At 35.4% G+C, this 26,834-nt stretch overlaps 1 protein-coding gene across 1 annotated transcript; it reads left to right on the top strand.

Annotated features, from left to right (window-relative positions):
* The first annotated feature begins 1,499 nt into the window (after positions 1-1,499).
* On the top strand, positions 1,500-25,627 carry adcyap1r1a (ADCYAP receptor type Ia). The gene is made up of 14 exons (XM_014968745.2): positions 1,500-1,641; positions 5,359-5,452; positions 10,099-10,209; positions 10,420-10,520; positions 10,595-10,689; positions 11,825-11,957; positions 14,183-14,336; positions 14,477-14,537; positions 15,233-15,302; positions 16,776-16,867; positions 17,492-17,575; positions 20,285-20,414; positions 20,614-20,655; positions 21,342-25,627. The coding sequence occupies exons 1-14, from the start codon at positions 1,597-1,599 to the stop codon at positions 21,564-21,566; spliced, it is 1,437 nt and encodes a 478-aa protein (XP_014824231.1). The 5' UTR covers positions 1,500-1,596; the 3' UTR covers positions 21,567-25,627.
* The last annotated feature ends 1,207 nt before the right edge of the window (positions 25,628-26,834 follow it).

A 26,834-nucleotide genomic window follows, 5' to 3' on the forward strand; every position in this document is an offset into this window, starting at 1 on the left:
AACCACGACAAGTGGGAATCAGAAAGCAAACGATATTTACACAAACTTAACATGAAAGACAATAAATGTTGCCAATAAATAAATACATTAATACAAATCATTACACTTTAACAAATCTAAGGAGAATCCAAAGAATAAGTTAAGTTAATCTAAATTGGTACGCTCCAAGAGCTTTTACCTTTACCTTTTCCAGTTCTGTTGGTATATCACAAGATTTAAACCAAAAGCTTAATTAAACACACATTGACATTTTTTTATTACAGAATGTCTCCATGAATGTCTTAACACAACTGAAAAGCTGAAATAATGAAACATTTGACTGCAACTCAGTTATACATAACACAGTATCCATAATCATATACTTTGAATAGTGCAACCCCTGGTCTCCATTACAATGCAAAAAATACCTCAAAAACAAAAATTTCAAATAAAGAAAACAAGAAAGAAAAATAATTTTTTCTGCCATTCTTTTTTTTCTTTTTTTTTTTTTTTTTGCTTTGTCACATTAGAACTCCAAATCTTAATTGATTTTATTTGGTTTTCATTTGATAGATATACACAAATTACCAAATAAATAAATTTTATAGTTGATCTGAACACTTTGCCATCTTTTTGGCTGCTCCTTAATTACATCTTGTGTATGTAATACAGCTGTATCAACTAATATACCTCCAATAGTTATAGAGCCTATCTGTGCATAATTTAATGTCAGTAGAAATACAAATCTCTGATTCAGCTGATGGGAAGATGATTGAATTTAAATGCATCACAGTCATGGAAGAGACGACGATTCTTATATGCACTGCAAGGACTATAATGGAATAGCTCTGATCAGAATGGCCCAGTCAAAGGCCAGACGGAAATAATCAAATTGAGAATCTTTGGGGAGACTTACAGAGATGTCCCTGAGGTTCTAACTGAGCTTGAGTTTTTGTAAATGGTCTGAATGTTCATAGTGCTTTGCTAACTCCGAGGACTCCAAAGTGCTTTACAATAATGCTAGTCATTCACACACTGATGGTGGCGAGCTACGTTGTAGCTGCAGCTGCCCTGGCTGACAGAAGTGAGGCTGACATACAATTAGTACCACCGGATCCTCTGATCGCCACCAGCAGGCAAACCAGGGGAAGTGTCTTGCCCAAGAGCTCAACGACTGAGGCAGGATGAGTGAAGATTTGAACTGGCAACCTACAGTTATAGGACACCGCCCCAGTACAAATAATAATCTGTGAAAATGTTTGGTGTATAAAGCTTATAGACATCCAAAGCAGTATTCACAATAAAGGGCGGTTTGTCACATTATTGACTAGAGGTGGTAGAAGGGAGGATATATCTTTATGTTTCAGATTTGTTTTTCATTATCCACAGAAAAAAAAACATGCATAAATCATTTTGCTGCATACATATTTGTTTAATTAACAATTTCATTGAGTAAATCTGTATATTGATGCTCCGTCTTCTCTTTTGTGCACATTTCAGAGTCCTTAATGTTGTTGTGACACCAAGGACCAGATTCCAGCGAATCCCTTCAAATACCAATCCACATTTAAACCGATACTGTTGAGCCATTTGGACACACGCTCTTCACCAGGCACGATGAGAGGCTACCTGCTCACTGCAATTTTTTTGTTCCTGCGCCTGGTGAGTCATTTGTCTGCATGTTCTGAATATGCGTGCAGGTTTGCAGTCGTGTAAGATCTAAGATGAAATGTTTGCACGCCTGCACCACCGGCATCCCATGTCTCAGGTTAATCTTTGTTTTCCTAAACATGCCTGTGCACATGTGTAGTATATGTGTTGTGGTTATAAAAAAAAAAGAAAAATACATCAAATTTCCCCACTGACAGCATCAGCATACGTTACAGTTCCAGGATCAGCTTCGTGTTAAGCCGTATGCCCTCTTCTTAGAACAATAACAGATGGCCTGGCTGACCGGAGAGCTGTGAATCCTACTGCTGTGACTCACAGTTATTAGCGCTCCCATTGCAATTAAAAAGGATGAAAGATGAGTGGGAGGAATCATATTAGGCGCCCTGATGCAGCACAGCTGGACTTTAAAAGCTGCATCAGTCAGATTCCCACTTATTTTACCCGATTCTAAAAGGAAACCAAAATGCAACACCTAATTAACAAAGCAGTTTGATCTTTTCTCACCTAGGATTACATTTAATTAAAAATGCCATCTTGGATGAAAAAAAATAAAAACAAACCCTCATCCTAACGTACAAGGTGTCCTTACCATGTCCTTTAGCCATGCAGTAATGTGCTCGTTATTTGTATGGACTCTGGTCTTTACGGTGGATCCGATGGTCTGCCATGTCAAATGGGAATTTTATTATCTGTTCTGCACACTGCTGTGGGAGTCACAGAGCTATCCGGTCTTAGAAAATAGCCTTGGGGAGGGAAACAGTGTGTTCTGCAGTTGCAGGATGGAGGGTTTATCTGGACAGACATCTGTTTCAGAGAGGAGAAATGATTGAAAGTGGAGAATAAGAAGCACACATGAAAATGTGTCTCATTGATTTCGGATCCCTGCAGTATTGCCATGGTGACTGGTTAAGGTGGAATTTCAGGAGAATTTGCATAATGTTCTTCAGCTTCTCCATCTTTTTTTTTTGTCTTATTCTGTGTTCTAGCCATCAGATGTTACAGTATGTTTTTCTGTTTCATCATTGTACTCAAAGTAAAACGCTTTTGTAACATAGTGGATGAAAAATAAAAGCCTTTGTACAATTTGGAAATTACTCTACACAAATCTGATTTTTATTAACGAGTGGCTAAGAGAAAGCCACTACAGCAAGAAAGCATCAAACAATTTCTAATCCAATTCTACCTCAAGTCATATATAGCACACAGAGGAAATGTGGCCTTTAATTTTAAACTGGACACACTACACCTACAGTGAGATAATGATGCTGTGGGGATGCTTTCCTCTAACAGGGTCAGATTGGTTAAACTCCATACTGGAGGTTATTGAAGGAGATCTTTTAAACGATACAAAAGATTTAGGACAGTCAGGAGACCATGACCTTCAGCATAGAGCCAGGAAGTGTGGCTCTAACTTTAAATTCACAACATATGAGAATGGCTCAGTCAAAACCCAGACGTAAATCTGTCAAAAGCCATGAAATTGTTCAGACATTTTCCATCTGATCCAGCAGGCGAAAACTACATTCTCTGGATGTGGTTCTGGGAGAACAAATGACAAAACACTTCCTAAGGTTTTAGAAAGATCAATTAGTCTACACCTTTTAAAATTTGGAGAAAATCTTGAAAGTCATGAATCATTTTTCTTCCATTTCACAAATACTATTTACCTTGTGTTTGTAAAATGAAATACAAGCTACGTTTTAGTCAAGAAGGTTTAGTGTAATGTTATTGGTCAAAACAACAATTAAAAGGCTTAAATGATCTTTCATTACATTTGATATACAGCACAGATACATTCAAGGGGAGTTGATAAAATATTACTTTAGCTAATATCAGGTTTCAGATTGAGAGGTTCAGAGACGCCATGTTACTAAAAGTCATATGCTCACTATTTTGTTTCATCTATTTAATGCTTCTGATGTTAACACTGTAACTTCTATTGGCTAAAATCTATTATAACAGCTGTTTTGTCTAATGTTTTAAATTAATGACATGAGAATTCCCAAAGAAACACTCTGATTTAGGAGCTACTGGCAAAGAACCGTCTTAAATGATCAGAATAAATTATTCAAAGCATAAAAGGATCTGGAACCAACTAAAGATCTATTTTCAATAAGCATAACCATATCTGCAGCTCTGTTTGCATAAATTAAGAATAACACATTCATCCTTTCATCTGACAGGTCTGTCTGAATTCATGCCAAACATATCTTAGTCATCTGCATCCAATTATTTCTCATGTGGGAAGCTTTGCCTTCAGTATGCTGGTTATATGCTGCTTAGCAACATGGATGCTACCTGTGAGTTTGAAAGGCGCTCTTCCTTTCGAACAGTATGGGAGAAAATGTTTTATTGATCAAAAAAAAAAAAGCAGTAATATGAAAAACAGGCGATATTGACCCTCGCTGAGATGAAAAGAAGCAGCAGCTGTGTTTCTTTGTTGCGTGATTTGATGTGTTAACACCACAGATACCTCTGATGATGCTCATGTGATTCATACATGATCGAGCAGTTTTCAAATTCCAGCCACGCGCATCATGACGAAGAAAGAAGTGAATTCTTGTACATTTTCAGGCAGTTGACGTCCCAGTCTTAGCAGGGCAGCGAAGTGAATTGATATCAGAGGGCAGAGATGGAGTGATGAGTCAGCCGTGGCTCAGAGGGCTGGGATATATTACACCTATCATTTCACTGTGAGAGGAAAGGAGGGGCTGGGGGCGCAAATCAAAGATTGGCCTCAAGAGAGGGACAGGAAACGTTGAGTGAGAAGATGACAAGCAGCGACTGCAACTCTTCTGAGTAAATAGTTCCTGTGTCCTGTTTCGCGTTGCTTCGCTCTGCAAGTGCAGTTTCTGCATTTTGCATTTTGTCCTCAAGATGCACCAAGCCGGTAGAATGTCAGGACTTTCACAGTAAATATTTGTTGAGGCCCAGCAACTTGTTTTCATTAGATTCACAAAAGATTTGAAGATTGTTTGTGATTTTTTTAAATCACCAGCATAAGGAATTAGTAACATCTCCAAACCTTCAATGAGAAACAAATAATTTTGACCTTGATAAATATGACAGACATTTACAATTAGTGCCGCTACTCATTAGATATCTAAGTTAGATTTGTTGTACCTCTCCAATAACTTTCAATTTTACATGTGCACTGTAAAAACTAAAAATCAAATTAAGATAACACCCAAATGACCATTCTCAAAAATGTATTTATTTAGCATTTATAAGTATTTCTCCAGCATACTTGACGGATCATGTTTGATTACTCTCAAGCACGGAGTTCCACAAAGTTATGTGCTTGGCCCTTTTTGTGCTTCATTTCATGTATCGCTTTATTGAATGTCCAGGTGCTTTGACACCTTTTACAAGTTTAAAACCCCAGTGCATCTAAAATCTTTTCAATCCAGAATTATTCTTCTTAAAATAAAAAAGTAAAATAAAGATAAATCAAATCAGGGAAAACATTAAATATAGCTGTTTCACAAACGTGTTTTTCCTTGCCAGTTTTATCAGTTACTCAATATTAGTAACAATTTGTGTCATTATTTACAAATTTCTCTCTCCCCCAAGCATAATTTCAGCTTTTTTTTTTTCCAAATAAGTGTCAAACATGCGTTATTTCATAAAGCATTGGCAGAATGTGATTTGATGGTTTCTGAAACCTGCTTTTGATGTGACACCAGTTTAATTCTTGTTTCTCTGTAGGTCACCTCAGAGTCTGGGCACTGCATAATAAAGCGTGAACATGAGAAATGCATGGAAATGATAGAAATGCACAACCCAGATGGCATTGAATTTGGTAAGTAAGGATATGAGTGTGTTCCTGCAGACTTCTATGTGCAAAATTCGGCATTAGATTGTTGCTTTTCATGGTTTCCGCTGCTGTGATTAAATTTTCTGCATCTTTGGAAACTCGGTGGACGCTCAGAAGATCCGTTGATGAAAGTCATGTGTCAGCCTCAGAGAATTAATGGCAAAAGCTATGCTTTTTTCCACTTAGTGATTTGCCATATTACTGGGTTGTAAAGATCAGAAAGGAACATGTAGGGATGAGAGATGAAGCTTTATGTTCATTCTTGAAAAATCCTGTCCCAGTGAGGCTGCTAAATAGCATATCCTGTCCTCTGTTAGTCTACAAAAGAAAATGTTTGCCTGTAATGTCACGCTGAGCTGCTTTCAGATTTTTTCCAATGTCACCTTTTTTAGAAAACACAGGAATCTTGTTATGTGGTTCCTGGAAGCAATTATTTTCTTGGCTATGGATTGTGGTTTTCATTAGCGTTTGCTGCAGGTCTCCTGCTGCTAGAAATTTGTCCAGCAGACTGCAACTTCCTAACTGCGCCTGTGACTCACCTCTTTGCTGAAAGCCACCGCGCCTTCCCAGCCCCCCACCTCACCCCCAAAAAGAAAAGGATTCAGAGTGTGAGATAGCAAGCTTAAACTGCAAACGAGTTGAAAGTTCAGCTTATTTATCAAATGGTGACTTAATGGTGAACTGTCGCTACATTGCACAAAGAGGTCCTGCATGGTTTTCAAAAACAGCAGAGCTTTTTCTAATCTTACTATGAGCGTATTTGATACTGTTGTGGTCTGATGTACTTTCCTGTTCGGTTTTCTGTAGCTCATGGTGAAAATCAAACATCCTATTGTTGTTTCCTTGTTTCCTCTGTAACAGAGGGTGTTTAGTTGGAGGGGGTTATATATAACTTTACACTGTCAGTGCACAGAGTCACGTGTTGGCCCTCTTTGACCCTTTAACTGATCCCTGTCTCCTCTTGTCCTTTTGAAGACGCCATTCTGCTCTTTCTGCTGACAGCAAATCGTTGGTGGGGAAATAAAAGTGATTGCTTTGCAGAAATCCTGCTTGCAGGCTTGAAAAAAGCATGAAAAAGAGAAATAGGGTAAAAAAGGGAAAGGAGGGTAAAAATAAATGAGTTTTTATTAAACTGATGTTTCTGGATTGTTCAGGTCTTTTTGACAGTTCCACATTTACACTGACTATCATGTTGATTTTGGACATTTAGGATGTATTTGATCCAATCTTGTAATCATTAGGCAAAATGTAGCTTCACTGTTTTAGGGCAAGTATCTGGAGCGCTGGTTTCATTTCATCTCCAATTTCTCACACATTTTAAAAATGATGGACAAACAAAAAATATATAAAATATCTTAAGAACTAAAATGAATAAAATAACACAAATGGATGACGTCACTACAGAATAACTCTTAAGTAGAAGAAAATCAAATATTTTCACCATAAAATTTTGATACCTCAGTAGATAGTAATTAGTAGCAGCACATTAAAATAGGATACTGCATACAGTCTTGTAAAAATGCTCAAAGTATTATTTTTTTTTCTTCAAGACATTATTCAAGTAAATGTAACAGTAAATGTTTCCAGTTTCTACCCACCTCTGCTGCTCAGTGAAGATTCAGGATGCTTGTAGGATATTGTGTAAGATGGCCAGCGATGCAGACAAAGTCTTTTATTAAGCCTTACCTCTGTGGCTCAGTGCGGCTCATTTGGCTCCGATTTGCCCTTTAAAAGGTAATTGGCTCCGTGTCCGGCTCAGCAGACAGAACCAAAACAGATTAGGGAGGCAAGCGGAGAAGCGAAAGGTCTGCAAACACATCCACACACACGTATGTGAAGAGACGTATGCGCACTCAGATGCAGCCACACTACAAAATACATTCCAAACACAAACAACACAGACTGGGACCTGTCAGCACCCAGAAAACTGCTGCAGCAGAAATAATGCTGCAAAGCGATAGAGACGGAGCAGGTGGAGACAAGGACCATAAAAATGGTGACGTACAAAAATAAATGGAAGCAGGTGAGGGATGATCACCAATGGGAAATATAAAGAATAAAATATTAGTTTAAAACAGCAATAAAGTAGCTTCAGACAAATGTCGAATATAAAGACCTGCACATGTTTTGTTTGTTAGATGTTCTCTTCACAGCAGGAAGGATTTGACATAAGTTAGATTAGTTTATTTTCTGAGCAGTTGAGATTTTATGTGACAAAAATTATTTCCTTAAAAAACAAGATGTACAAATGTTTTTTTCTACTTTTGCAGCTCATGGTAAAACAAAACAAAAAAATCTGAATTTGTAGAAAAAAAAAATTGAAAAGCATCAACTACAACTAAGCTTTTTGTGGAATATATTGAAATACGTGGACATGATTTTCAAGGGAACAACTAGTCAAGCAGAAGCAGCGTGAATAGTGAAAATTTTGCTTTCAGTCACGGAAAGTTAAATTTCTTTTGGTTTCCATAAAATCCTGTTTGGTAGAGTGGCTTTCTGTTTTTCTGGGAGGATGAAGTACTTGCTGAGGAACATTTTTCACTTCAATTAAGTGGCAGCTTATTTCTAAGAAGTCAACATTTTCGGTAACACTTTATTTGAAGGGGGTTGAATAAGACTGTCATGACACTGTCATAAACATGACATAACACCTGTCATGAACATGAATAAGCCTTCATGAATATTTATGACTGTTGTCATAAAGCGTCATTCGGTAAATTATGACACTTTTAATACAAAGTTGACATTATTCAAAATGTCTTTATTATGACAACTTGACATTAACCAGGAAATCATTACTGTTTAAACTTTACCTTTAATAACATAAAGTTACCTAATTTTTAAAGTGCAATCAGTAATACTTTTATAACAAATTTATATCAGTAATGATTTCTTTGTTAATGTCAAGTTGTCATAACAAAGACATTTTGAATAATGTCAACTTTGTATTAAAAGTGTCATAATTTACCGAATGACGCTTTATGACAACAGTCATAAATATTCATGAAGGCTTATTCATGTTCATGACAGGCGTTATGTCATGTTTATGACAGTGTCATGTCCTTCTTATTCACCCCCTTCAAATAAAGTGTTACCACATTTTCTTTGTCACGTTTTGCTTAAATGTGCAAGAGAAACCTTGAAGTCCTACAATACATCCAGAACTAAAGTTACCTAAAACAGATTAACTAATGTAATTAATAAATAATCAGATTTGCGGATCTGCATCTTCTTTTTTGTTTTCAGTTTTAATGAAATATAATGATAACACTCCTGCATTGAATTTGACTAAGAGCAAAACAAGTTCTCTTCTTTGGAAGTCACTTTCAGCATAAAACAAATAAATAAATATGCAAATAAAATATACATTTTTGCTATATCAAGCAGTTGCAATCCGAATTCAGTTCAGCAGATCATTTAAAGTTGAATTTCTTGGGTTAAATCTTTTCCTAAGTAGTGCGTCATCAATAAGTAATTGAACTGTAAACAAGCGATTATTGAATTTGTGTGAAAATAAAAATTAACCACAGTGTAACTTTAAATTATGATTTTGGCCCTTGTGTTTCTACTGCTTTCTCACTACAACTTATTTGGTGATAAAAACACAACACTTACAACATGAAGTGTCAGAGTAGGGCTTGATGGTTTTTCTTTGGCTGTTGTGATGATTTCTACCGGACAGATTGCACACGAACTGCCCCAGATAAACAGCCACAACCACTTTTTCCGCCATTCACCTCATTGGAGAAGTGACAGTTCCTTGCTATTATGGATAGCTTTTCTGAAAAGCAACGACAGTGATGGCAGCAGCAGCTTTTGGAAAAAATTCAGAGATTTTCAACTTAAAAGCACGGCTAGTGCCAACAAAATGTGATTCTGTGGTCTACTCTAGAAAAACTAAAGAGGACCTGAAGACACTGAATGCATTTTATTTTCTGCACAGCCACATGGCCTCTGTACAGTTACGTTATCATTTATGGTTTTAGTTTTAGATTTGTCATATTTTTCTTGACGGTGTGTTTGTTCTTGTTGTCTGATTAGCCTCCTAATTTTCCATGGAATTTGCTACATTTTGTGCTTGTATTGTTACAGATTAAACGGTTGATGAAAAAATATATTCATATGAAAAAAATGATTAAGACTGTAGTGTGGCATGTTTGTGCAAGAGACTTGATAGTTTCATTTAATTTTATTTTAAAACACTGGATTCTGCATTTCAACTGCTTTTTGAGATTAGTTTGTTGCAAACAAATGAATCTCAATTTCTTGAGTTTTTCCAATAAAAACTCAAGAAATTATAATAAATTAGGCTATGGGAGAACCAGAGAATAAGGTTTTCACTCTGCCATGAGGCCAACATGGTAACCCCCCCCCCACCTCCCAAAAAAAACAACAAAAAAAAAACATATGATGTCCAAAACAAACATTATTAAAAGGTTTCCACTTCTGTTACCACAATTTGTCTCTCCAAGTCGCACTTCCTGGCTGAATTTACTGTCTTTATAAAATAATCTGCCACTGCTTTTAACTACTCTACCAACTAACTACTCTTCGTCTTTATGAATCAAATGCATCTTGTTTATCATGAAACTGATATATAAGTTACTCACTATGTTCTTGTAACATTTCAGTGTGTCCTTGGATGTGGGACAACTTGACCTGCTGGCAGGCTGCCGATGTCGGTGAGGTCGTAACGGTCAAATGTCCTGAGTTCTTTCACGACTTCATGACACCTGAAGAAGGTGAGTCGCCTTGTCTGCAAGGTCATTCCATCTAATGCTTTTTGAATGTCAGAATAAGTTTTCCCTATCGGTTTCTTTACGGCATTAAACTATATATATATATATATATATATATATATATATATATATATATATATATATATATATATATATATATATATATATATATATATATATATATATATATACATTTTTTTTAAATATTTTCAGAAATTGGGAAGGTCAATCGAAACTGTACAGAGTATGGCTGGTCTGAACCTTATCCTCACTATGTGGACATCTGCCTTCTTGACGACAACACAACAAAACCTGTATGACTTACTTCTTTTGCTTAAATATACATATTTTTCCTACATGGACACTAACGTTTGTTCACCATCATTAGGATTATTTTGCATCGGTTAAAGCCCTGTATACAGTCGGGTACAGCACCTCACTGGTCTCTTTAACCACAGCCATGGTCATTCTCTGCAGATTCAGGTGAGTTCGAAACTAAAATAGGAATAGTTGAACATGTAGTAACGGAAAAGTCTGTTTTTGATTCTATTCAGTAAACAGCTGCTGCAGCTACAGTAAACTTAAAATCAAGCTCTGCAGGGACCAGGTTCCAGAAGACTTGTTTGGTTCCAGTGGAAGTCCCTTAATAAACTAATTAAAAGGCTTTAGCTACGTAATTTGAATTAGCAGTGTTTGTTCTTGTCTATTGTAAAAGAGCAAAATATGTTTCAACTGTCCCTGAGGAGTTAAATATTGTGTTTGCTTCTCAAGTATAGTAAGCTATAGCCCATATTTGTTCAGATTTTCTCATTAGTAAATGTTTATTTTTCATAGGTCAAGATAAATGGGTGCTTATTGGAACTATGTTACTATAACAGCAATTTAGCCTCTGATTACGAGTGTACTGCTTCTACTAAAAATGATTGTCCTATTCTAATAGTTAAAAACTATTGTATTTATAGTTAAAATAACCATTTCTGTAATGAACTAGAGTTTCCAGATGCCTCAGCTAAGCCTAGGTTTAGTTTTAAAAAACTAGTGGAAACTTGCAAAAAAATATAAAAGATTGTTGTGCAATCATATAGTTAATCTTTCATCAAAACCAAACTTTGTTTAAAACCTCTTTTATCTTAAATTAACGATGATCAGATTCTTTAGTTTTAGAGGATGCTCCAAAAGGTCTGCAGAAAGTCTGCAGAAAAGGTTTCTCTCCTGCTTCCTAAATTTAGCTCTTTGACTTCAATGTTTAAAATGATCATTATTATGATTAATTTCATTATTCTTTCAGTTGCACACTAAGCAGCTCTCCCAGAACAGCTAGGGATGCCAATACAAACTCTCCCTCTCAAGGTGAATGTTATTGTAAATCATCCCTTAATTGTACAGTGTTTGTCTCACCATACCCCCCACTTCTGCACCCGAAACAGACTTTACTGAACATATAAGTAGGTAACCTGTCGGGAGGTTGTTGCAAACAAACTCGATTCATTTCAAACTGATGTTGATTTGGACAATTTTGACTCGCGGTTTTAAACATTGCCCTGATTGTTTGAGGTTAAAGATGATAAAATGTGACTTATTCCTCTGTGCACACTCTCACTCTCTCCCATTTCTGCAGGAAGCTGCACTGCACCAGAAACTTCATCCACATGAACCTGTTTGTGTCCTTCATCCTGAGAGCCATCTCTGTCTTCATCAAGGACGGTGTGCTGTACCCTAAGGAAGACAGCGAACACTGCTTCATGCACACAGTCAGTTATCACTGATGATTATCATGTATCCTGTGTTTGCTTATAGAAACAAGACTGTGTGAGTTTCAGCATATCTCCCCTTGTAAACCCCATTTGTACAACAAATAATGCGTTCTCCAAAGCCCCGACCCCGTAAGGGTTTTAGGGTCAGGGGTTAGATTTAGGGCTAAAGTGTGAATTAAATTTACTCTAAGTTTACTGGTAGGCATGTACTAGTAATGGTTAAGTTTAGGGTTAGAGTTAGTTACAGGGCTGGGCCACTGAAATGAATAAAAGTCAATGCAAAGTCCTTGTGAAAATAGAAAGACACGACGTGAGTGTGTGTGTGTGTGTTTTTCACCACAGGAAAAGAAAACAACTCTGCTTGTTCAGCTGTTAACAAAAGTTGATTTCAAATTGCAAAGTTAATCGCTTTATTTATACCAAGCTGAAGTAGATAATTGTGCAATTGGACTTTTATTGTTTACATAGTCCCAGTGGATTTATATGTACAAAGTTTTGATGAGGATGCCTATTTTTCAAAGAGTCGTGAAATAATTTGTCAAAGTGCATTTATACTTTTTACTTGAGAATCATTTATCCTTCGGCTTTTCTGGCTTTTTTCTTTTCACATTTTGAGAGAGCTTCAACCGAGTACAAGCTTCTGTTTCTGTACATTAAAATATTAAACCTCTATGAGTACAAATGCAAAACAAACTCTAAGCCTTCCCCTAGAAACAATTCATTGCCCGCTTTGGTAAGCCGGCATGACAAATAAACCTAATTATATAGGCTAATGGCTTTGAAAAGGCCTGCTGAAATATTCTACAGCAGACCCATTACCATCTGAAAGGCTACCATGGTCTTGTTTTTAAATTTACTCCTTTACCTCTGTTGCCATAGTGATTGCAAGGTCGTTATCATGGAGGGACTCTGAATTAGATCACTACTGTAATTGTCTGACCCGACTCTAAATGTGGACACTATTCATTAACATGGTGTCACTACATTACACTTCACCTGACATTGAGGTGAGTCATTCCTGTGGGTAGTTTGAATATCAGCTTCAATCAGTTCATGCAGCATTTTCATATGAATTAGTGGTAATTACTGACCACTGCTGCCTGTACTGACCACATCTGTTTATACAGTGATTAGCAAGAATCCAGACGTTACTTATTTTAGAAGTTGCAGTCTGCATGGCTAAAGATGATTAAGAGCCAAATAAGAACCAAAATGTCCCAAATCACTCTATTTATTCATTTCGCTGCTTACATTCTGCTGCACTTCCTCTTCCTGTTTGGAGAAAATGTGTTGCTATAAATATCTAACTGCTAAATGTGAAGTTGAATCACAACTTTAGAGAATATTATGAAACAGGCTGCATCATGAAAACCAAGGAAAACAGATAAGTCAGAGATAACATTATAAAGAACTTCAAAGCAGAGTTGGATCATAAAATAAATTTCTGTCAAATGACACACTGGGAATGGTGCAGCTACGGAGTCAAGTTTGTTTGCACATTTCACCAACAAAGCAGTTTAATCTACTATATATGACCAAAACATAACACCACAAAATAAAACAAAACAGAAACATTTGCCATGGCAAAATAAAGATAATAAAAATGTTGCAATCCAGAATAGAATTAATTTGTGTTCACTTATTATTAGCCAAAAGCATCTCTAACAAATTAGTTTTTAGCCTTGATTTGAAGGAACTCTTGTGTTTCAGCAGCCCTGCAGTTTTCTGGAAGTTTGTCACAGATTAGAGATGCATTAAAACTGAATACAGATTCTCTACGTTTGGTTCTGATTCTGGAAATGCAGAGCAGACTTGAACCAGAAGACCTGAGTGGTCTGTATGATTGATACAGTAACAGGTCTTTAATTTAATTTGGATCTAAGTCATTTAGTAATTTATAGAATAACATAAGCATCTTAACGTCAATTCTCAAGGCTCTGTAAGACACATAAGATTCCCCTGTGTTGTGATGAAGCATTGGTCTGAAACAGTGCATTCTTGTACTCAGTTATGTTCTATGGTGGAGGGTAAATGTAAGGATATGAGCAGTCAATTGTTGAGGATTTTTTCTTTCAAATATCTGACATTTATGTCACATATTATTGCAGATTCTAATTCAAAGGGTTTAAGCAGTGAGTCCAGATAAAGATGAAATTTCTCTGAAGAGCAAAATCTCAGCGTCCTGCTGCTCCAACATCCTGCCGCTGTGTTTCCTCATGCAGGTGGCGTGTAAAGCAGTGATGATATTTTTTCATTACTGCGTCATGTCCAACTATTTCTGGCTTTTCATCGAGGGTCTGTATCTCTTTACTCTGCTGGTTGAGACCTTCTTCCCTGAGAGACGCTATTTCTACTGGTACACCATTGTCGGGTGGGGTATGTAACAATTTCTGATTGGTTTAATTATTTTATTGTTTTATTGTTTTAACTGCCAAGCATATCTGCAGCTAATTGTTTTTTTCCAGTGGTGTAATTTGTGTTCTCCGTGCTTTATCTATGTATGTTATGGATAACAGGAACTCCAACTATATGTGTGACTGTCTGGGCCGTTCTGAGGCTTCATTTCCATGACACAGGGTATGTAGCAACTTTTTATTCCAACCAATGTCATATGTTTGTACATAAGAACATGTAGTTTACTAGCTTTGTTTTATTTTAGAGTTGGATACTCTTATTGCGAGTGCTATAACCGCCTGGGGTGCCATTCTTTCAGAGAGTAGCACAAACACAGAGAAAAAAGATAGCATCAGATGTGCCCAGAATAAGTTTGCTATTGCTTATTTTTATGCCCAGTCAATGAGGCGTTGGCACCTCATTGTAATGCTCAATGTAGGCAATATTGGAAAATATGATCAATCAAAATTAGAGGCTGAATATGCAAAGGTTGATAACTGATTTTTAGCTTCAGATGCAGTACTAAACTAAAGGGTTAACTTTTTCTTCCTTAGAAAATCTAAGATGTTTATTGTTATTGCTAGCTTGATGTATTAAGTTTTCAGTGCTTTATTTGACACCAGAAGCCACTAGAATAAGAGAAGCATTAGAAGAGCAAAAACAATAATTATAAATGAACTGAAATACTCTGTAGATTCTTTAAAACATAGCTTATTGTAACATCCACAAAAGTGTGGCTTTCACGAAGGTGCACATGTAATAGGTAAACAGGAATTGTTTACCTATTCCTGTAAATCAGAAACCTTTGAATGGTGATAGAAAGTTTCATTTGCCATCGTGGAAAATTTTCCAAAAAACGTGTTGGTGGTCACCGACAGATGCTGGGAAACGAATGAGCACACTGCCCTCTGGTGGGTGATTAAAGGACCAGTTGTGGCTTCAATAATGGTAAGTTCATAGTAATTTCCTACTTAACTCTGATAAGTAAAAAAATATTTTTTTTTAATTCCATTTTGCAAAACTTTCCATTAATAAATAAAACAAAGTCTTTTACCATCAGTTTGATGCCTGACTTAGTAAAGGGTGGTTGAAAATAGCTAAAAATGAACAACTATTTAAACAGTGATTCTTGAGAATAGGGACAAAACAGGTCCTACGGATAAAGCACAAAAGTTTGAATAAAATATACACAAAATATATTTTTTTCAAATATCTGACTAAACTAACCTGGGTCATGAGAGCACAACAATGTATATTTTCCTGGTGTTTGCTGAATATTTTTTTTATTTTAAACATTGTAATAGGTGGATGATGCCTGTAAAAGCCCTTGTCCAGGAGCAGAACTCAATACATTATAATAGTTTAAAACAATTACAGAAATACTACAATTATATATTATGACAATTAAGTATAAGTAGTCATATAATTAATTATAAAAGTATCAATAATTTGAATTAAAAATATTTTTTATATATTTTCCAGCTCCATTGAAATTTGTCCCTAGTTTTTGTCAACACCGTCAGACATGAAAAGAATGCAAAGAAATCAGGCATTATTGGGGGGCACCAGAACTTCTGAGGACCCCATGACGTCGTCTTTTCTCTTCCTTTGCTAAGAGGGCTAGTTAGCTCTGGTTGGCTTATGTTATTCTTCAGTTTTTTTTCTTCTGTTTTATTCCTAAGTTGCTTGTCAAAACCATGATGTGTCAACTCCATAACTGACAATTTACAAAACTTTGATGACATTTTGTGAAATAAAAGCTTAATTTTGGTAAACTGTAAAGATTTCATGGACCTGATGAGCTACAATATGGCCTCCTTCAGAATAACATCATATAAATTGAGGTAGTTTGGCTTTTTTTCAACTCCATCAGAGTTTTCGTGACTCTTTCAGTGAAATTGTTATCAAATCTCACTTAAATGTGCAATTAATACATTTTAAAGTATTTGACATAAATTACATTACTTCACATGTATCAAGTTTTTCATTTTTCTCACTAGTTTGTCACCACCTTCAGTTCTGTGTCAACTCCGTCATGTACTGTCAACTCCGTCAGATGGCCTTTTTGTTGTTTTTTGTTTTAAATAATATTTATTTTGTTTCTAGAGAAGCATTTGTCTTATCACTAACAGGGTATTTTAAAAATCATTTTATATTTATTTTTGTCAGATAAACAAAGTTCTGGGTCAGGTCAATTAAAAATTTAATTTTTTTTTTAAATGTTGCAACTGGGAGCCTGCACCTTAGCATCTTTACATTTCCAAAACATTATTTGTCATATTTGCATACATAAGGTTGAGAAATAATTTTTAAAAATATGGGAAAATTAAAACCCATTTTGTCCCTATTCTCAAGAATCACTGTAAAATTAAAAATAGCTTTTTCGTGCTGCCTGCAAAGTTCTTTTGTTTTATTTGGCAGATCAATTTTGTTCTCTTCATTGGGATCATCATCATCTTGGTGCAAAAACTCCAGTCCCCTGATATCGGAGGAAATGAGTCCAGCATTTATCTGTAAGTTGCATCACGAATTTTAGTCAGAGACTGAAATGTGTGCTTAGAGTAGTCAAATCTGCGAGAAGTTATTTTGTGTTAAAATTCGACTATGATGGGGCTTTTTTATACCTTACTCCCATGCAGGGGAATGAAATATTACATACAATACGGAATATATATATATATATATATATATATATATATATATATATATATATATATATTTATATATGGTCATAAATGTCATTATTGTGCTAAGTATATTTAATATGCTGGGGGATAATCTTACTGGAAAAGCAAAACCACAATCAGTGCTAAGAAGAATAAATGCTAAGCAGTTTTAAATAAGTCAAGTATTAAAGGTATCTTATAACCTGTTGTGTCCACCTTTCTTTTATACTCAAATGTGTATAACCTGTTGCCAGGAAGCCTGAGCATCTTTGTGGAGTTGTAGTTTAGTCAGACATCACTCCTGGTCAGGTCCCAGAAGACTGTCTTTTAAAGCCCTGCAGATAATGCCATTTTCATCTGCTGCTTGGGTCCAGGCGTGCGTGACAAACTGAAGACGTGTGAGCATGTGCGAGACTGCGTCCCTAAAGACATTGTCTTTGTTGTATTGTGTGTTGTCTTTGTGCTGTATAGCAGCTGTGCTCAGAAATGCTTCAGTGAGCCCACACAGGCTGTTCAGCATTCGTGCAGGATGTCAGAGTTATCCACCATCACACTGTAAGTGTGTATGTGTATGTGTGAGACTGCTTTTTGTGGATTGCATGTAGGTGTGCGTGCGTATGTGTGTGTGTATTTGTGTTTTACCCCAGAGGTTCCAAATAATTTGATTTGAAAAACTTGAATAACAAACACAGAAATGGGGAAAAAATACTGCGTTAAAACTTAATTGAGAATGCAAAGAGTAAATAAACATATTTTTTGTTTTCTTTACTTTGGGGTTTGGATTTCATTTTCTTTTGTATCTCGAGAGTTCCTGGTACATTTCGATTGCAGGAGGAAAATACCTTTGCTTTCTTGCTCAGATTTGGATAAGTAGGTTGCAGCAAAGGGTTTGCAGTTTTAATAAAAACTATTGGAACTGAAAAAATCTGCTTCATTTTAGGCTGAGCAGTAAACCTTAACACAGTAATCAGTGGGAGCTAAAGTGAGTAACTAAAACTACTTTAGATAATATTGGGATAGATATCAGATTATTTTTCAGATTAAGGCTATAGTACTGTCATGCTTCAAATTCAAGTCCCCAAGATTGAAGAGAATCAACCCTCAGAAAAGAAAACATATAATATTTTTTGCTACTTTTCATTCAAGCAAATTGTTGTGCTGTGGAATATATGAATTTCCCTCTGAGATTAAGAAAGTATATTCATTATACCATCAAATCTAAGCTACATATGCACATAACCAAAGACTCAATTTAACACTTTACAGTAATTTCTCATTTTTGCCATGAGAGGTCACTTGTAGTGGATCTTTAAGGAGCTGCTCCTTACAAAAGCAAAAATGTTTTTTTTTTTTTTTTTAAAGATATTTTAGCTTCTTTATAGAAGGAAAAAACAGTTGAGGAAAGACAATTTTTTTGCTTGTTAAAAATTGAATGGGGAGCGATTTTCTGTAATATGTATTAAGAGCAAAGTATTGATTGAAAATAGGTGAAAACTGTATTACCTTAAAGCAAAGTTGTTGTTTTTTATTTATATATGTTGTAGACCAATTCAACGTAACGTTTAACATTGAATCAGTGAGATTAGATGGAGAAGACCTATAAACATCAATTTTTAAGTCTCATTGCACACTCTCAAAGAACATTTTAGTCTGGACTTTGACTGGGCCATTTTACCACATGCTTATCCTTTGACCTAAACCACTGTAACTCTGAAAGTAGGTTTAGGGTTCTTGTACTAATAGGAACAAGAACCCTTGTTCCTATTAGTACTTTTTACCTATTTTGCAGCTTCAAGCAAGATATCTTCCAGGGTCTCCCTCCATCTTTCCACACACTTTGACCTGTTTCCTTTACTGAAGAAAAGCAAAGCAACATCATGACTCTGCCACCACCACGTTTCAATGTGGGAATGGTGTATCAAGGATTATGTTTGGTGTGAAGCTATCAATTTCAGATCAAACTTTAAAATAAGTTTGATTTATTTTTAAATCAAACTCAAGCAATAGTGTTTTATTGCTTGAAAACTATCAGAGTAAATCCTTTACAGTCAACAAGTAGCATATAAAATTTTCTTTACTTTCCAAATGTATTTTTTTTTCTTGTGAGGCAAAAAAAAAAAGAAAAAAAAAGAAGAAACTGTATTTCTGATTCTCACCATTCTGGCATTGTAAATTGCAGGGAAAAAAATAAATAAATAAATAAAAACTTTCCATGTTGATCAGCAAGTTTGGTTTTCCGTCACTTCCACACTGTAGCAAAAGGCCAGAAATGGCATTTTTTGTGAAATGTCATTTGTTGATTCTGAAGAACTTTGGTTTATAAAAATAATATCTAGCAACACTGAAACTAACAGTTATTTGAACAAATTCCTAGTACGATGTTGGTTTTACACTCCTTGTTTGCTCCAGAATTGGAGTGAATAATTAAACAACGTACCAGTTTAGTTTTTCTTATCTTTTCTAAATCTCAGCAAGAAAATTAATCCAACTAATAGTTTATTTATTTATTTATTTATTTTTCGGAGGTGTCATAAGACATACTGAAATTACTTTTGCACAGCTGCACCTTCATTCATTTTGTGTGTATTCTGTGTTATTATGTTTTCTTTTAGTTATGCGTGTGGTGGGTTTTTTTTGTTGGTCTTTTTGTATTTCCATCAGCCATCAGTGTGTGTGTTGCTGGGTTTCTGATGCATACCACAGAGATAAAGACCAAATAATTGATTTAACCAACCTGATTTACAACAGTAAAACAACCCTGTATTCTTGTTGTCAACAAATGTGTCATCTTTTCTGACACTCAGAAGATGATTTAAATTTTAAGTAATTTAAGTGCTTTTTTAATTTAAGTAATTTTTGTGCTTTGTTGAACAATATTTATAAGTTCTTATGAGAGAATGACAAGGAATGATGGTTCACTGATCTTTACCTTACAGTTAAAGGTTTACACATGTCTTTCATGGGATTTGTTGACAATAAGAAAACATTATCATTAGGATAATCTGAAATGAAACGGTGATTCAGAGAGATAATTTTCATAGTAAGATTTCATCTTCAATTTGAATTCCTGGCTTTAATTTGTGGCATGTCACATCAGTAGTACATCATGTTGCATCAGTAGTACAACTTCTGCATCTCACTTGAGTCTAAGCAAAATGAATTAACTTACATAGAAGCACCTGTTGTTGTGTACATGTCAATAAGATCAAATAAAAATATTTGCTTTGTGTGTGCGCGTGTTTGTGTGCGTGTGTGTGTGTTCAGGCGTCTGGCACGCTCCACTCTCCTCCTCATACCCCTGTTTGGTATTCACTACACTGTGTTCGCCTTCTCGCCTGAGGATGTCAGCAAGAGGGAGAGGCTTGTCTTTGAGCTGGGCCTTGGATCCTTTCAGGTTTGTTCTCACTCCTCCGCAAAACATCCCGGTCCATATTTACAAAGAATCCTAAGACTAGAAGTAGGTCGTTGGAATTTTCCTAAAATTTTCTTTCAATTTTGCCTCAGTAAGATAAGTTATGCACACAGCACCATAGGCTTTAAGATGGACCCTAACTTGACAAAATGGATCGTGACTTATTTACGTTTCTTCTCAGGGATTTGTGGTTGCTGTTCTCTACTGTTTCCTCAATGGAGAGGTAAGCTATTATCACTTTTATACAGTTTTTTTATTATTTTGTCTTTATTTTTGATATGTTAACACCTGTCACCGTGAATGTTTGCGCACCTACACGCAAATACATTACATTACTTGAATTAAAAAATAATTTACAACGTTTTCAAATGTTTTAGTATTCATAAATATTTTAACTAAAACAGTATTGGATGGAGTAGCGACCAATGTACTAAAGTAGTGTCAGAGTGTCTTGAGGTTACATTTTCTGATCAAGAAACATTTCAGCATTCTTGGAGAAATTAGCAACAATATCAAAACTTCCTGTTGCTGAACTTACATGAGGTGATAAACAGACAAAGTCTAAAGAGAAACAAGTTTATTCAGAAAGCCTTCAGACGAGTATTACTTTCCAAGGTCTATTTTATTAAATGGCAAAATCTATTCATTTTAAAACTGGTTATATACTACAGTTAGGTGCCCTATAAAGTTTGTGTTTTACAGATGTCAGTTGCCTGCAAATTAAATAGACTAAATTAAACGATCTAAACACTACCACAAAAATGCTGCCCTTCCATAAAAAAATAAATTCTGACCTTCAATGTGGATGTTGAGGTCTTGTTTTACCATGACCACTTTCCCACAGACAGTAAGTGAACCTTTGGTGGAGCTGGTACAGCTTAAAGTACACTAAAAAATGACCTTGTGAAGTTTCTCCCTGAAGGTGCAGTCGGAGATCAAGAGGAAATGGCGCAGCTGGACGGTGAACCGGTACTTTGCTGTGGACCTGAAGCAGCAGAGGCACCCTTCGTTGGCCAGCAGTGGGGTGAACGGCGGGACTCAGCTGTCGATCCTCAGCAAGAGCAGCTCGCAGATACGCATGTCCAGCCCGCTGGCGGAGAACGCCAACATCAGCCTGCCGACCTGAGCGTCTGACAGGCCAGAGCCGACTTCAAGGTGCCGTTCCACTTAACGTTAGACCAACCAGAGCAGACCAAAGTGGCCCCTTGTAATTCTTATATTTTCTACTTTATAAAAAGGGAAAGCATTTTACTAGAGATGATCAATTTTATTTGGGTATACAATGAAATAGAAATATTTATTTATAAAAAAAAAAGAAAAACATGGCGATGGTCATTTTTTTAATAATTATCACAGCACATTATCATTTTAGATGAATACAATCATGGTCTTTGGGAACTGTTATAAAAATACTGAAATCCAAGTTCAAATAGAGGACGTAACTCTACAAAGGGTTTTTGCTAATAAGTTCCTCGGTCTAATAATAGATGACAAAATCAGTTGGAAACCTCATATTAAACATTTACAGAGTAAACTCAGTAGAAGTATATCCATATTGGCTAGAGCTAGACATGTATTGAATGCTAAATCACTTCATATTCTATATAACTCTCTGATTTTACCATATCTATCATATTGCTGTGAAGTGTGGGGAGTTAATTACAAGAGCTCTTTACATCCGGTAACCGTCCTACAGAAACGAGCCATTAGAATCATCCATAATGTCGGTTATTATGAGCATACAAACCCACTCTTCATAAAATCCAGAATTCTCAAATTTGACGAGCTTGTAGAATTTAAAATGGCTCAGTTTATGTTCAAAGTATCTAAAAAGTTGTTACCTGAGCACATACAGAGCACGTTTTCTGAAAGAGAAGGGGGGTATAACTTAAGGGGTCACTCAAACTTCAAGATCCGCAATTTTAGAACAACAAGAAAAAGCTTCTGTATTTCAATTAAAGGTGTAAAGTTATGGAACAAGTTACATGAAGATTTAAAACAAAGCAATAGTTTAACACAATTCAAAAGAAAGTACAAAGAGGTAATTTTCAATAGATACACATATGGGTGACAGAAAGCAATAAGGTGTGTATTGCAGATAACTTGGTGTAAGGGTTTAGAAAGACAAACCAGCATAAAATGGGAAAATGTATAGGTAAATATTAGTAACTGTTACTTCTGACTGCCACTTTGATTGTGATTTTTTTAATGACAGTAGGACTCTAAAGTTTCAAGTGTTTAGGGGGTAGGAGTTTATAAGTTCTCACTTCTTCCTACCCCATTTTGAGCATGATATGTTAACTGAAACAAAAAAATCTGTATTTTCTCTTCTTTCTTATGCACTTCTTGTTACTGTGCACTATTTTATTTTTATATTTGTATCATGTTCGAATAAAATTTCATTTCATTTCATTTCATTTCATTTCATTTCATTTCATTTCATTTACAATTAAATTTAAATTCCCTATGAGCAAACCACTCTCAGAAATGTAAGCAAATAAAGATTGTGCCATAAGAAAGACATTGATTTTCTTAAACATTTTAGAAAAGTAATTCTTTAATATGAAATATTTGGGGGTCACATATGATCTGTTTGTGTACACTAACTGTGCTTCAAAGTGCCATACAGTTCGCCTGACTGGATCTCACTATAGTCCAAAGGTTTAAGAAAAAACAAACAAAAAATAACCAAAAGCTCGCCTTGCCTGTACAAAACGCTCAACGTTTATATGTAAATGTTTCATCTTGAATTTAAACATGTTCCTACAATCAGCCGTAAGTACAGAGTATGTCAAAAACACCCATGTGTAAATAGTTACTTTTAGTGTCTAGGTTAGTAACAGCGTATTGTAAAGACCTTTTCAAACAAAAGGAACTGGAGCCCAAATCTGTAGACACTGTCATGTATGCAGGGGACCCAGTGGTTCATGCTCTCTCTAGTCTGGTTTTCCTTTATACAAAAGAAGGAAGGGAAACATGTAATCTACAAGCTCAGTGAATAACGGCAGAGCAGCAATTGCCAACTTTTTAAAAAATAAAACCAGTTTTTGTTTTACCCTTCAAAGTGGATAATTTAGACGGAGGTGTTCCCGTCAATCCGTGTCATTCTGCGTTTTGTACATTTGCAGTTTTTGTCATTTCTTACCCAAACCTTTATAAGTAGAAGATTTTGTTATCTGCCAGAGGACATGGTGCACTGGCCAAGCGTGATAATAATCAGCCTGATAATAAATAATCACGCTTCGAGAGCCGATTATCTAAACCGACTTTCTATAATCTGCTTATCATCAACTCTAAGGAAATGTGGTTATCTGCCAACAGGATGTTACTCAGTTGTTTTGGTTTTAGCAGTGCTTACAATCTTTCAAATTTCTTAGTTAGGGATTAGAACCAACATAAATGGGAATAGAGAGTTAAATTAAGAGATTTGAGCATTTATAACCATTAATCACAATACTTAATCAAAGCACGTACTTGCAACAAAATAATAAGATTCTGCAGGATTGTCAAAGAGCATGGGTATGTTATGGTATAAAATGGAAGGGAAGAAATGGTTCTGCATATGTACAAATGGGCAAAGAAGGAAAAGTGGGCCATTCAGCTAATTTTTAACCACCACAAATTTCAACAAACCCAAGATGTGTTGTCAGTGAACATGAGCAGTTTGTGCCAGTGTTTGTCTCCAAACATAACTTCACCATGCCATGATTCCATGAGTGCTGTATTTCATTATGGGTGGTCATCCTCACTCTGTGCTCATCGATTGAGCTTAAAGCCCATTGTGCCACCTTTAAGCAGCTCCTTTTGCAATTTGATTAGACACCTCGTTTTCCAAAGTGCCTACTCATACAAATAGCTATTGCTTTAATTATCAGTGAACATGTGATTTAATGGAGTTATTTTCTGCGAAGATTAAATAATGTGGTGGCTTTATTGTGGGTAGCATGCTTTTTGACAATGTGTCTCTGGTAGTTGAATAATTTGGAATTTATTATAAGAGTTTAGCCTTTTTTTCCTCATGAAATGCAAAATAAAATGAGGATGTAGTTGAACATCTTTAACAAGATTAATCGAGGTGTTTTTATTGCACCTACCATACATTTTGAATTTCTATGCCATTTCCACCACATGTATGACTTCAGTAGAAACATTAATATTGTCAGTGATCAACAAAGGCTTTAATTTACTCGCTTCTGACAATCGCATTTATGTGTTGCTCTGTCCATTTTTTGTGTGGTCAAACCAGCTAAAGAGTCATTACTGTACACATGGAAACCATGTTAAATTAAAATGTGAAAGGGTGTATATAGGAGTTTTCCACCATATTTTTAATTTAGATGTTCATTTTTTGTCATACAAGTAGATTATAAGATTGTTGTATCTTCAAAAGATGATTTATAATACGTGGAACAGCTATGGATGTATATTTATTTTCCAACGATTATGTGCTATGTAACATATCGACTTGTACAGCTTACAAATAGTTTTGTCTGTAACGTAAATGTCTGATTTTATTACACTAACTGATGCAGACTTGGTCAAAGTGCCATAAAGATTGTGTCCCTATTATAAGGTGAGATTTGTGGCAAAAGATGGAGAAAAAACCACAACTTATTGTGCAGAAAAAATAGGGTGTAAAATGGCTTTATGAAAAAAACATGAAGCTAGAATCTTCTTTTTTGTGTGGAAGTGAAAGTATGTACATAGAGGAAAAAATTTGACCACTGCAACAGTTGCGTTTGAGCGTGTGATTAAAAACCACTCTGCTGCTTATGTGTTTCTGTCACCAGCATTCTGAGTCTGAACCTCAGAAAGAAACAACCATGTTTTAACGCTGTTACTGTCAGAAAAAAAAGAAAAAAAGAAGAGTTGAAGACTCCTCACATGACCTTAAATGTGCTGTGTATTTGTTCACCACTAGATGGAAGCAAAACTTTGTAATAGACGAGAGCGCGCTGAAGGGAAGCTTTTTTTATTGATTGATTTCAATAAATTCAATAAATATCATATGATATTTATTGAATTTGCAGGACGAATGTTTAAAAAGAGGAACAATGTCTATATTTGTATTGTTATTAGCATAATTCCTTATTTCTATTTTACACGAATTGTCAGACAAGCCATGTCAGCCTAATTAATGCTGATGTAATTTTTTGCAGTAAATAAAAAAAGAGCACTGTAAAGGCTAATCCAAACTTCAGCTAAAATCACCCATATTCATTTCTATCACTTCAAAGCAAGGTGAAGGAAATCTCAGTCTCTAAAGCAAAAGATTTACACTTACACTTGAAGAGTTATACTTTGTTCTTTATGACAAGTTTATATCATAATTAAACAGAACTGTATATAATATCTAACAACATAACACTTAGAGAACATTTTGTTTTTACCTTAATAATAACATTCCATTAGAAATTTTGGTAACATTTTATATGAAGGGGTGTGCATAAGACTGACATGACACTGTCATAAACATGACATAACACCTGTCATGAACATAAAGAAGTCTTTATGAATGTTTATGACTGTTGTCATGAAGTGTCATTCGGTAAATAATGACACTTTTAATGCAGAGTTGCTCTAAAAGTTGCATTAAAAGTCCATTAAAAGTGCCAACTTTGCATTAAATTATCATAATTTATAAAATCATGCAAAGTTGGCACTTTTAATGTACTTTTAATGCAACTTTTAGAGCAACTTTGCATTAAAAGTGTCATTATTTACCAAATGACACTTGATGACAACAGTCAAACATTCATAAAGACTTCTTTATGTTCATGACAGGTGTTATGTTTATGACAGTGTCATGTCAGTCTTATGCACACCCCTTCAAATAAAGTGTTACCGAAATTTTTAGCAACCACTTCAAATATGTTTACGACTGAATTAACCTTTTGCTCTGAGGTAAATGAGCTTGCTAATTCCTTTTAGATTGAGATGTTGAAATTGTATACTATAGTATGATAGATAACAATTGATAAACTCAGTATTTTTCTCCAAAACAAAACACATATTGAACGCTTACTTTCCCATTAAACTCAAAAGCCCCTATAAGACGACTTCTCCATCATGTTTTCTGTGGAAGAACTAATATGGAGAGAGGAGTTGAGATAGATCAGCCCGACGATGTTGCAACCCTGCTTCCAAATGAGGTAGATACAGCCTCAAATCAGCTGACCTGTACAGGTGGTCAAAGTTGTGATTAATGCTTTGTGTGGCCAGCCAGATGTGAGATTTAAAAGTGTAATCAAGACCCAGAAATCTCTAGTCGAGCTTCTATTTCTAGTATAACATTTCTAATGTTTCTAAAAAAATATTAGACTCTAAAAAATCTAAAAAAAAAAAAAAGAGTAGTCTAACTAGAAAATCAATTTCTATACTAAGTTACATGAGACATGCTAG

This window comes from Poecilia mexicana, unplaced genomic scaffold (assembly GCF_051168715.1).
Source record: "Poecilia mexicana isolate PSO_F unplaced genomic scaffold, ASM5116871v1 scaffold_17, whole genome shotgun sequence".
In the NCBI taxonomy this organism is placed as follows: Eukaryota; Metazoa; Chordata; class Actinopteri; order Cyprinodontiformes; family Poeciliidae; genus Poecilia; species Poecilia mexicana.

Coding starts and splice junctions, on each gene's coding strand:
- adcyap1r1a (XM_014968745.2), top strand. CDS start 1,597: ATGAGAGGCTACCTGCTCACTGCAATTTTTTTGTTCCTGCGCCTG. Junction 14,538..15,232: donor CTTCATTTCCATGACACAGG/GTATGTAGCAAC, acceptor GGTCACCGACAG/ATGCTGGGAAACGAATGAGC. Junction 16,868..17,491: donor AATGAGTCCAGCATTTATCT/GTAAGTTGCATC, acceptor TGTGCTGTATAG/CAGCTGTGCTCAGAAATGCT.